This window comes from Juglans regia, chromosome 16 (assembly GCF_001411555.2).
Source record: "Juglans regia cultivar Chandler chromosome 16, Walnut 2.0, whole genome shotgun sequence".
NCBI lineage: Eukaryota > Viridiplantae > Streptophyta > Magnoliopsida > Fagales > Juglandaceae > Juglans > Juglans regia.
Window position 1 is genome coordinate 22,407,870 of NC_049916.1, and position 13,321 is coordinate 22,421,190.

The 13,321-nt window shown below is 36.1% G+C and overlaps 1 protein-coding gene across 1 annotated transcript; it reads right to left on the reverse strand.

Annotated features, from left to right (window-relative positions):
- Positions 1 to 1,816: 1,816 nt before the first annotated feature.
- Positions 1,817 to 2,491, reverse strand: LOC109004774 (glutaredoxin-C1-like). Its single transcript, XM_018983447.2, has one exon. It carries the CDS (start codon positions 2,402 to 2,404, stop codon positions 2,009 to 2,011), a length of 396 nt encoding a protein of 131 aa, XP_018838992.1. The 5' UTR covers positions 2,405 to 2,491; the 3' UTR covers positions 1,817 to 2,008.
- Between the last annotated feature and the right edge of the window lie 10,830 nt (positions 2,492 to 13,321).

Here is a 13,321-nt window from a genome sequence, read left to right on the forward strand (position 1 = left end):
GTCCAAGCCCAAGCTATAGGAAACGCATAGAATAACCTCTGATTTAGCAAAACAAATGGACACGGATTGCATAAATTTTTAATACAGTAGAATGCCCAAATATTTGGTCAAGACCTTGTTAAGTAAATTGTGATCTATGCTTATACAATGCAAAATTTGAATCAATGGTCATCAATAAATGATTTCATTCAACATATATTATTTTTTTTATTAAATTTATAATGATTTTTTTTTTCTTTTTCCTCAGGTTGTATCTCGGTCGCCCGAATCCTCCTCACCGTCGGTTTTGGTTCAGCCCAGCGCCGCGCCGCCGTGCGCCGGCCAGTCTCACCGCCACCACCGGGGAGTCCCTCTCACGCCGACGACCACCCGATGCACCATGGATGTCCCCCACGCGCAGCCGGAGGTGTCCCCCGCGGAAACCCATCCGAAATGGGTTTTTCCTATTTCTCTCAACCGGCGCCGCCGTACGCGGCCAACTACCGTCACGACAACCACAGCCGACTCCGCCTCACGCCGGCGACCAACCCAGCCACCGACGATGTCCCCCACGTGCAGCCCTAGGTCTCCCCGCGGAAACACATCCGAAATGGGTTTCTCCCATTTATCTCAACCAGTGCCGCCGTAGGCGGCCACCCAGGCCACCAGACCTCCACCACCTCACCCCGACGACGATCTCTACCAGACCCGGCGACCACGAACTTCCCTTTCCGTCTCCGTCGCCTACTACCATTAACACCCAGACGGAACTCTCTTTCTCTCGTCAAACCAAAAACAAACACAGAGGAAACAAACATGCGAGAAAGATGAAAAACAACATGCAGAAGTGAAATTAAGAATTTTTGCATACCAAACGGTGAGAAGAAAACTCTCAAACTGCACAGAAATATTTCTTCTTCAACTCGAAACGTCTGCAGATAGAAAGTATCTTGCATTCTATCTATTTTATGAAGGCTAGATATTTTACGAAGGCGAGATATTTTGCAGTGTCGAAGAAAAGCTAACCAGATGTTTAACATTGAATTAAGATGTAAAAATGTGACTGAAACTAAAGGAAATGAACGGCAGAAGAGGACGATGGTGTTGAATCCTTTGAACTACTGTTCATTACTGTAGATCTTATACGCACTTTTAAGATATAAGGGGATATGAAATCTGCTACAGAGGATTTTCACCAAAAATCTTCATCGAAAGGCAAAATTTTTTTTTTAATTATTTTTTTTAAACACTTTAAATATTTTTTAAAAATATAAAAAAATTATAAATTTATTTAAAAATACTTTCTTAATAAATAAAAAATATATATATTTTGCGTTTTGAGTTCCTTCCCTTCTCTGTACATGTGCCTTCCAAATAAAAATATTAAAAAATGTATCACCGTACTGTACGGACACAACTCCATATTGCTGGAGATGACTCTCCTTGACATCACCAAGCATCACGATTACGAGTTTTCAACTTTTCATGGTAATCCACTCCGCTAGTTGAAAATTATTTTTTTATTCATAATCTTTTCTTATTTTAAAATATTTTTATAAACTATAATAAAATATCTATTAATAATTACTTTTTTAACTATTAATTAAATAAAAATATTAAAAAAAATTAAAAATTACTTCCTTCTCTTTTTATACATGCTTCCTGTTTTTGTTTATTTTTTTCTGAGCCTTATTATAATTGAGAGAAATGTAATATAAACAAAAACCAGGTCAGAAGAGCTAGCTTAATTTTCACCTTCCATTGATCCATATACAACGGAGGGATTACAGTCTGGTACTCATGCATGCAGCAACCATTCCACAAGTTAGAAACCTCAAAACCTCGAAGTTTTATTTTTCTTTATATATCAAAGATCGATTAGCAAAGGAAAGTTAGAATCAATCAATGGCACTACTGTATCTAACATTTGGGCTCATAAAAACTAAACCAGGCCAGTCCTTTCCCTGCATTCTCATCTGTGCTAAGATCTTTAAATTAATTTCCGGGGGTCTAACTTGTTCTTTCACACTCAGAGCCACAGGGCTCCAGCCTCCTTGAGAAGTGGGACCAGGGTCCCGTTAATATGGGACGCCATGACTCGGTCCATGGCACCGATCAGCTTCCCTCCAATGAAAACCACAGGCACAGTACCGGGCGAGTTCCCAAGCAGCCTCATCAACGCCCTCTCGATCTCTTTGCCCCTTGGGTCATGGTCCAGCTCAAACACCGTCGGGTTCACGCCCATCCCACAGAAGAGCCTCTTCACCGCGTGGCACATGCAGCAGCTGCTGACGCTGAATATCACCACCGCGCTCTCGGAAGCCAGCCTCACCACCCGCTCCAACGGGTCCGGCCCCATGCTCCTCACGGCCGGCATGAGGTAACCCCACGAGTACTGATCATCTGCTGCAGCCTGGTATTGCATTTTATGTTTTATATATCGAGTTTGACTCCAAAACAGTTAAACGAGAAAACAAAGAAATCAGTTGGTGTCCAAGAATGATCGGGGTCCAGTCGTGTCCAGGAATGAGTGTCAATGGTGGGGTTTTATAATTATAGGGAATGGGTAGGAGAGGGCAGTGGCTGTAAATAAGTGTAGTTCTTCTGTTGCTGTCGCAGCGCGTGCGTGGAGGGTCTCGTTGTTTTTTTGCTTCAAAAAGGATTGTCGTTTGCACTGATCGAGTACCGGGAGGTGTAGATGGGGACAAATATACACTACTCTGGAGTCTGAACAGTAAAAAGATAGAGAGTCCGAAAAGTAGAGGTGTCTGCTGCCATGGAAGGCGGCGAAAGAAAATGTTTGTCTACGCTGTAGAGTATCGTACCGTATGAGAGGGAGTAGTGATCTATTTTGGATCCAAATAAAAGAGCAGAAAAAACTGCTTTTCTTTGAAGGTTCAGCCGTTCAGGGCACTGAGACATTATTTTTGGGGTAGGCAGGCTTTTACAGTGGCGGGTGAAATAGACGGCTGTGCCCGTCATTGATGTCGGAACAGAAGAACCCTCGATCGGCCTCTGACGTGACCAGTAATCACGCGCATGTTTTCTGCCTTTTGCGTCTGGATATTTTCAACGCCTCATGCATGATAGCGACGATTGAAAAGCTAATTCTGGTTTGTCACTCCGAATGTTTGACCTTACACTCCTTTCATCCCACGAATTAAAAATCCTTTATTTTTTTTTTTGGCTTTTCTTTCACTTGGCTATGAATAGTGTTGCATTTTCGCTTTGCTTTTACTGCGATGCTTTTAGATATGATGAGTTGAATATCAAATCATTGGCTATAATCTTCCCAAGAATTGCAAATCAAGTCTCTGAATCAAACACGTCCTAGCTCAAATTAATTGAATAGATCAAACCCAATTCAATTTCCAGCACATTGCAGCTAGCTAGCGTTCGTACAGTTGAAAATTACATTGGCGTGACGCAATTAGATGTTGCAGATCGAGGGCTTAATCCTCTGAGCCCTGCCCACCAGCAGTATATCAAGTTTTTTTTATCTTACTTGAAAAAATAAATGAATGAATAGAGGGGATTTACATCCTGTCATATGTCCACCAAAAGCAGTGACAAAGTGGCAGTACTTGCTATAGAGAGATAAAAAAAGGCAAGGCGTGGCCTGCAGCACTGCCTGAGTCGGGCGGCGGGTACGGACATGCGCCGACTGCCGGCGCAATACGCGGATCTGATTCTATTTGAACGGGCAGGATGGGGTTGGTCCGAGCAACTCCAAACTAACTTTTTTGTAGCTGTACTTTAAAAAGTGCCTGTTTTTCCCCGTCTAGTATAAATCACAAGTACTGATCTTTCGGTCGTCTTTCTTCTTCTCCTCCTAATCTTTTGCTCATGATACTATACTGTTTAAGCACGCAACCAGAATGCAGAATCTCTGTAGCTAGCAGCTAGTTTACCGTCATAATAAGTAAGATCATGACCCAGATTAAGTTGGGTGGAAAAACAGGTACGACGTACGTTCTTTTTATTGTAATGACAAGTTCTATCGATCGCTTTAACAACAAAAACTCTCTCAACTTGTTTATTGACACAAAACTACAGATCGAATATCGAAGAGTTTCCAGGTGATCTCCGTTTCAAATTCCTGGAAGTTATTGGATAATGGTTTGGCAAGGTCTAGAATACAAAGCCATTTAATTCAACGACTTCATACCATACACGGATGATGAGGAAGATGCATGCATGCATGCATGTCGTGTTGCCAGTCATCTAACGTACGTCATAATTCTGAAATCACTGCTTAGTTCTTTGCAATGTTTTGAATACCGTACCGGACGTCATACCGGTCAAGGCACTGTAACGAAATATTTCGGTACCGGTACCGTTTCAGAATAGCGTTTCGGGATAACATTTCGAGATAATCGATATATAAATAAATTATATATATAAATATATATAAATTATATTCTTAAATAATAGTCTATATATAAATAAATTATATATAAATACATATATATAAAAATTATAAATAATCTAGTCTGAATTAGGGATTAAAAAATAAGTTTGTAGTTTAAAAAAATGAAAAAAAAAAAAAAACACATAATCTGTAAACGGCAAGTAGTCCTGTATATGTGGCCGTATAGTGTACCGGCCGGACAGCCGAAACGAAAAATTTCAGCCGTACCGACTGGTACGGTACGAAATTTAAAACACTAGTTCTTTGTGCATTCATGAAGAGAGAGATTCATTATAATGGGAATTATCTATATATAATTATTTGGATAAAATATATATAGTTCCTGTACGAAACAGTAGAATCCTCTCAAAATATACAAAAGGATGAGTTTGGTTGCGAAACTCATCTCAACTCGTCATTATAATTTTTTCAAATTTCAATATAAAATATAATAAACAATTCAATCACTACAAAAAAAGGGCAATTTGCCGGCATTTAAATTAATGGCGTTTATGTAAATGACGGTAAAAATAGTAATTTGCCGACGTATTGTTTATGCGTCGATAATTAGTGGCACTTATGCCTATACGCCAATACTTTAATATACAGTTACTGGCGTTTGCATAAACGCCGGCACCTTAGAGTTGATTTGGTGGCATTTATATTACTGACAGTTATAGATATGCCGGGATCATAGTCTTTTATCGACGTTTCATTTGCATGCCATTAATTAAATGTACATTTACTGACATTTGCATAAACGTCGGTAAAAGTATATAGGATTTAGCGACATTTAAAGTAACGACGTTTATTGATATGCCGCGAGAATAGATATTTAACGATGTTTAATTTTTATGCCGGTAATTTAATATACATTTGTCGGCATTTGCATAAACGTCCATAAAATAGAGATTATTTAACGGCATTTAAATTAGCCGCGTTGATTGATATGATGCGAAAACAGATATTTAACAACGTGTAATTTTAACTCCGTTAATTTAATATACATTTGTCGGCGTTTGCATAAATGTCAATAAAGTATAGAGGATTTAGCGGTATTTAAAGTAGCGGCGTTTATTAATATGCCGCAAAAATAAATATTTAACAACGTTTAATTTTTACACTGGGTGAAACACCAAGCCCTGATCTATAATTTTTTTTTTAATTATTATATATGGGAAATCTATTTAATATTTATTGGATAAATTTTGAATAGACCACGGGCCAAATATTTTATTACGATGGGATATGAATTTTTATTGAGCTTGATCATTAAGTTATAAAGTTATTTAAATGACTAAATGAGATTTTTTATGTTGGAATTGACTTGAAAAATTTACAAGATGGGATTTGGTTAATTGAGAATTTCAGTCTAGGTCTATTAATATTTATTAAATATTTAGATTTAAAAAATTTCTGACAAGCCGAATAAATTATAATGTGGTAACGGACTGATCTATTTATTAATTCTATACAATATAAATAGACTCAAACACTTTAAAATGCACTCAAAAAGCCCAACCCGTGAGAATTAAGAGTCGGACTCCAAGTCCATGCCATGTACTTCTCCACGTTCATGCATGCACGTCTCGACTCTCTTCACGTTGTTTCTCTAGGGTTTTATCTTAGTCTTTTTATTTTCCTTCCGTTACACGAGTATCACACACAGAACATACCCTCCCGTAAATCACCTTCAACCTAAGAGTCACCTGCCGCCGCCTGAGTTGCAGTGAGCCTCCAAGCACTGCCCAAGCCCCACCGCGAGCCACCCTGTACTGCGAGCAACGTCTCGGTCGAATCCCGCTGTCCAGCCGTCGCCCACGTCCAACTCTGGCCCAGTTGCACCGCAGGCTCTGTCTCGAGCGCACCACGTACCGTAGACCCACGCCACCCCAGCACAGCCAAAAACCACCCCAGAACCGCCCAACACCACCCCAGCACCGCCCAACACTCCTCCTCTGTTTCCCTCACCGAAAACAGAGTGTGCCCACAGTACCGTGAGACACAAACCAGCCACCCCACGCCACGGCCAGCCTCCTCCACGACGTTGCCACCTGCTTAGACATCACTGCCGGTCACCTTCACGCCACCCCCAAGCCGCCGTGTTCCTCTCGGTGTTCCTCTCGGTAAGCCACGGCATCCTCGCCGTCTCTCTCTCTTTCTCCCACCACGTTCTCTCTCTCTCTCTCTCTCATCACTCTCTTTCTCTCTCACCCCCACAGTGCGCTTCCGCCGCTCCCAGCCGGTCCCAGCCAAGCCGCCGTCGAAATTCACCAGCCGCCGCTCGTGGTCCTTGCGGTAAGCCTCTTGCGCAACCTAGCTGTGCTTAAACAATAAATTAAATTAGCATGTTATTTATAAAAAGTCAGCTAATTGTCTCCGTAAAGCATACATAAACGAAACCATGATATTTATAAGTAATTTCAAAAATTATAAATCAGTCTATTTGACGTCTTAGAGAGGGAAATGTCTGGTTATAGAGATGTAAGTAGTTAAAGTCTGGTGTATTTGGCTGAGGTGCTCCCTATTAATGGCTGTCCAAAATTGTTAGTAAAATGTTAGTCTGGCCCATCAGTATTTTCCAGTACTTTTCCTTCAAACTATACACATGAAGAAAAACTTTGATTTAGATTGAATGAATTTAGGCATCACTATATAATATAATTGGTGACTAACGTCGGACAACTAGATCTTCAGCAATATTTGATCATGACATGATATATATATATATATATATATATATATATATATATATATATTGGTCGATCAGGATCTAATTAATTAGGGTAAGAAAATTAGTTAATAAGCATCATGACTAAAATTGACTGTAAACATGAATTAATTAATTTGTTCTCGTTTTCCTTGGGGCGTGTGTGGGAAATATAATGCCATATATTTTCCTAGCTAAGGGATTCATATAATTTATATCATATCCCGGCCGGCTGATTGGAAAATTTCTAATCCCATGATTAATAACGTACGTACATACATTACCAAGTTAACAATTCATGGAGTTAAGTTGTGGGAGGTTCAGATCATGATCACTAGCTATAGTGTCAATTTCTTGCAAAATGATATTCGAGGTGCTTTAATATTGATGAGGTTGGTAGTATTTCCATGATCTGTTCCATCTCCCCCTACCTCTCGATCCGAATTAATTTGTATTTAAAGCATAATTAAGAATGCTAGCTAGTTAATTATTTATTTTGTAATGTTATATGCTCCGAAAAAAAAGAAGTATATATATTATCATATCCCATTCTAATTAAGTATCTTAGACTAATCACTATATATAGCACTGATGTTATATTAAGATCATGAGTATATAAGGATAAATCTATTTGGGCAGGTTAGACTCCCTTCATGTTTATTTTGATTGGGCTTGATGTTAAGATCAGCCTATCATTTATGTGGGCTTTTGTGGTTGTGATGCGCACACTTTTTTTGAGATGCAGCGATTTATTTGCAATAATTTCAATACAAATAGTATATATTGTAGGTCTTCTAGCTAGATCAGTTACCGTTAATAATTTTTTCAAACCCAATTCACTTTATTTTTTCTTAACAGGTCCATCTTAATCCTAAAATAACATTATTTCTTAGTTTCCCAACTATACTATCATTTGACTCAATAGCAATATGGACAAGACCAGTTGGATGACAATGCGTCGAAATACGAAAGAATATGTTGATGGTGTTAATGGGTTTTTAAAGTTTGCAAGTGATAACATGGGTATTGATGGGTTAATCTGTTGCCCATGTAAAAAGTGCTGCTTGTCTAAGTATTTCAAGGTTGATATGGTGCACGACCACTTGATTTACTATGGAATTTGTCAGGGTTACACAATTTGGCACGCTCATGGTGAGAAAGTAAATTCTACACCTAATGTTGATACTAATACCCCCGTCAATGATGAGCAAAGCCAAGAAGGACCTAGTGAGATGCATACAATGTTACAAGATGTGTTTCCTATGTTTGTACCTGAAGTGGTTGGAGGTGGGCTTGACATGGGTGTGGAAGCTGAAGCGATAGATGAAATTTCTCAAGGTCCCAATGAGGGTGTTCAAAAGTTTTATAACATGTTGAAAGATGCCGATGAGCCCTCATCACAGTCATCTGCACCCACACATGGAGGATGCCAGCCATCCACTTTCACACAAGAAGGGCTGCCAGCATCCTCCTCTGCTCAAGAAGGGGGACACTCTCATACAGAGGACATCAATGACTACATTGACCCTGAAGATCGCCATGTCACCATCATTGGTAAATTAACTTTGTCAATCCTATTAATAATTTGAAAGAACTAGCAATCTCTTATACAAATTCATATGCAGATATTAATGGCAACAAAAAGCAACGAATATTAAACTCCATCAATGATATATGGCACTTGCCAAAAGATGAACTAATTGAGATGGATCTCAATGCTATGTGTCATCCCATGAATTTAAAATCTTCAAAAGTGAGAAGGTTTGCTGGAAAATTGGTGAGGGATCGACAATTGGCACCAATTAATTTCTCAGATTGGAGGTTGGTGCCTCAACATTTTAAGGATACAATGTGGGACGTTATTAAGGTATTCAATTAAGATTATAAGGTTTTTAATTTTAATCTATTTCATGTTTCAAAACTAAGATTATAAGGTTTTTAAGGTTTGTGTATTCTCTTTTTGTTTTTCTGTAGACTGAAATGGAGGAGCTCCTTACCCAGGACCCAACCTCGAGACTAGGGGGTACTGGAGGGACCATGACTTGGGCCACTGATGATATTTATTCCAAAGTCATGGGCCCAGAATGTCATGGGCGAGTGCGTGGTTTAGGTTTTGGGCAAACCACAAAAAAGGGGTGCAACACGCATTCAACATCTACATCAACATCCAATCACATTAGCCAAATTGCCAAGATGCAATCGGCGATGGAGATGATGCAGAACGAGTTAACTGTGTTCAAAAACATGTTTTATGGCTACATTCAAGCACAGGTTAGTAAAAAAGTAGTTTCATATGAAATAGCTTCAGTTTTATTTATTATAAGTAATTTTATGCATTTATCTTTGATATCATCATTGAATGTTGTATGCAGATTGAAGGGAGAAATCCTCTGGAAGGAATATCTCCAAATGAACTTCATAAATTACTCGTACCAAATCAATCAGGTAATTTTTATGTTTTGCAACATAATTGAGAGAAAACATTGCCTTCAATTAATATGTCAAATTTAATGCTGATCTGGATTATTTTATAACATATAAATGAGTTTGTACTATGAATTTCTTATTGAATGTATGCATATTATTTTGTAGGTACCATTCATAATGAGAATGGAGAAAATAGGAATGACGATGCAGATGACCACAATGAAGATGAAGAAGAAGTGGAAGAGGATGATGATGATAATGATGATGATAACGAGGGAGATGACATGGATGATGATGATTGATATGATTGATTTCTGTTAGTTTTCAATTGTTGTTTATTGTCTTTTTGCTTTCAGAGATGTATTTGTCTTTATTGATTTAAACTATGTTATTGATTAGTGTTTAGACATTTACAGCTACTCCCTTATCAATACAGTGCAACAACTATTAAGTTTTGTTTATATCTGCGTATCCATATTTTTACTTAATTAATATGATTTGATTTTAAACCAACTGCTACCAAATAAGGTAAAGTCGGTCAAGATGAATGAACCTTTTAAACAAGAAACAATCACATTTTTTTTTTTTTTTACAATTTTTCCTTAGTCATTACTATTTTTCACATATTTCTCTTAAATTTAAAGTTATTCCCGATTAATCCAGAACAATAAAAAAGAAGCACAAACCGTACTACACTTACACATAGCGGTGTAAATTTAAACCGAAAAACCGGACCGGACCGGTTGGTTTGGTTTTGAACCAAACACAATTACATTTTATTATGTGTTTTTTACATTTTAAAGAAATCGGAAAACCGGACCGAACCGGATCGGCAACCGATAAAACCGGTTTAGGAGGGTAATCGGGGCGTTATCGGTTTTAAAAAATGAAAAACCGGTACATACCGGTTTGGTTCTAGATTTTGTCCAAAATCAGACCGAACCGGATCAGTTACACCCCTATTTACATACGAAAAATGTAAAAATGAACTTTAACTAAAGTAAAAATAATCCGGTAAAAATGAAGATGACCAATTCCTTTAAAATTTACATTTGAAGTTCAAAATGAGTGCATAATCAATGGTAAAGATGATCACAAATGTAATTGTGTAGTACATATAAGTTACAAAATTATTATATAAATTGTACTACAATATGAAAGTTGACAGATATAGGAAATTGCGCAATGTGTGTGTGTGTGTGTGTGTATATATATATATCGTATTAGAGTATTGGTATTTGAATGCTTTTATATCACACATAATCTATATAGCATAATTTGATTTGTAAGCACAAGGAATGCCAAGCGATACACAAGCACAAGGAATGCTTTAAAAAAAGAAAAAAAAAATAATAATGCTTTAGAAAAACATTTTAAATATATTTAATAATGCTTTAAGAAAAGAATAAAATTAAAAAAGTGCAAAAGCATAAGGAATTCCAAGCGATACACGCTGGATGGCATAGTAACACTGTCCATAATTGGAACATGGTTGTGGAACTACTAATTAATTATAGTATAAGCAATTAAGTATTATGATTACTAACGCTTCTACAAGCTATATAGTTGAACATATGTTATATACTTCAATATAAGTATATGCTATATATACATATATGATTACTGTATAAATTAATTCTATAGAGTTAATACCTACTTTAGATTTGAAGAACCAACACTGTACCGGTTACACCCCTAAGCTGGTACTTCTGATTTTATCCATTTCAGTCTCGTTCAGTTCGATTTTTCTAGTTTTAGTATAGTATTAGTGGATTATATAGTTAGTATAACTATACCATATATAGTGATATAGTGATATATAATGGACTGTATAGTAATATAGTATTAGTATAACTACTAATATATACTACAATGATTTATATAGTTATTTACATTTAGTGGATTACTAAGAGTATTAGTATTAGTATATATAAATATAAATATATATATATATATATATACATATATATAATAATATCATATAGTGATATAGTATTTGCATGATATGTATGTTAGTGATAATAAGCTAGTGATAATATGTTAGTGTCTAACTTATTTATATATAAGATTATATATGTTAGTGATAATACGTTTGCCTACATATACGTTTGTGGAATATGATAGTTACATATATATACTTTTTATGAAAAATAAATGTATAGAAATGTATTTATAAAAAAGAAATGTATACATACTTTTTATATACGTTTATACATGATCAAATGTATAGACATGTATTTATAAAATAAAAATATATTATAATTTATTAACCTATAAAATTTAGTTATCCTTAATATGTATATAGTTTATATTAATAACATATGATCAAATGTTCAACTTTAAGATTAAAAAAATATATAAATGTTAAATTAAGATTTATAAGATTAATGATATGTTATATTAAATATTATATTAATTTTATGTTATTATATTATTATTAGTCATGAATAGTATGATTTTATAGTTTAATGTTATATTAATTAAAATTTAGTATATAATATAAAATTATTTTATATAAATTATATATAAAAATTATGTATAATATAAAAAATCATATAAAACATCTCATATATATATATATGATAAATTAAAAAATATATATATATAAACCGGTCCGATGTTAGAAAATGAAAAAGTGAAAGCGGACCAGTTTCCATCAATTTTGAAAAAAATGAAATCAATACTGGGCTGAACCGATTTTAAACCAAACTAAATCTATTGATTCAATCTGGTTCACCAGTTTACCAGTTTCTTTTTTCCTACCTAGACCTAATAAAAAAGTTTAAAAGAAAATCAAAATTAAAAAACTCATTATTCTATTTTATGTATTTTTTTCAATCATATTTTCGTATTTTGCAAAGTTTTTATCATGAGCGTTTTTTATTATAGTTTTTTCATATTTTACAAATAAATGTTTGAAATATATAATTAAAAAAGAATAAATACAGCATATTTTAATTTTAAAAGTTGGCGGTAACTAGATTTAGCGAAAATTTTTATTGGCACTTTTCAGCTTGGCGCCGAATACTGGCTCCAAACAAGATTCCAAATATTCATTTATTTTTAATTAAATGCATTTCAGAGGTGGGAGTCTTAGTGGAACTGAGTAGCAGGACATGAGAGAAGCGGTTCGTGGCCCTCCTGGGTGAGACTGAGTAGCAGTTGCCGAACTCCATCCAACCCATCTCCCAGACCGCTTCGTCGGAGACCAAATCCGAACCCGATCCGTTTACCAATTTGATTAGCGCCTTCCGGAAGTGGGACTCTCAGGTGGGTTGCGCCCTTTTCAAGAAGAAGCACAGAGCGTTGCTCCCAATTCAGTCAAATGGGTCCTCGTCTTTGCAAGATCATGTACTTGAATTCCGTGAGCTGAAAATGGAGCATGTTAGTGTTTTGGTGAAAGGTTGGACGTGGATTCCTGATAATCTTGACGATCTCTACTCCTGCCAATGAGGATTGAGCTGTTTGTGGACTAAATCTTCTGTTCTTGCTGACAGACCTGATGCCTTGTTGTTCGAGACCACTACTCCTCCCCTTCAGGTAATCTTTTGCTCTTTTTTAGCGCAATCTATTGGTTTTGGGAACTTAAATTTTTTTTTATTTTATAATTATAGTCGACTAATTAGGTTGCTAATAATTTGGTGAATGTGGTATCGTTAAGAAGGGGATCGCCTGCATGTATTTTATATTGAACAGTAGTTACTGTCTTTAGTATTCTTCATTAAAGTGGGCTATGCCTTTTGCCTTTTCAAAGGAAATCTTTGATTACTTCTAAGAAAATCATTGGAAACTGT

Coding starts and splice junctions, on each gene's coding strand:
- LOC109004774 (XM_018983447.2), bottom strand. CDS start 2,404: ATGCAATACCAGGCTGCAGCAGATGATCAGTACTCGTGGGGTTACCTC.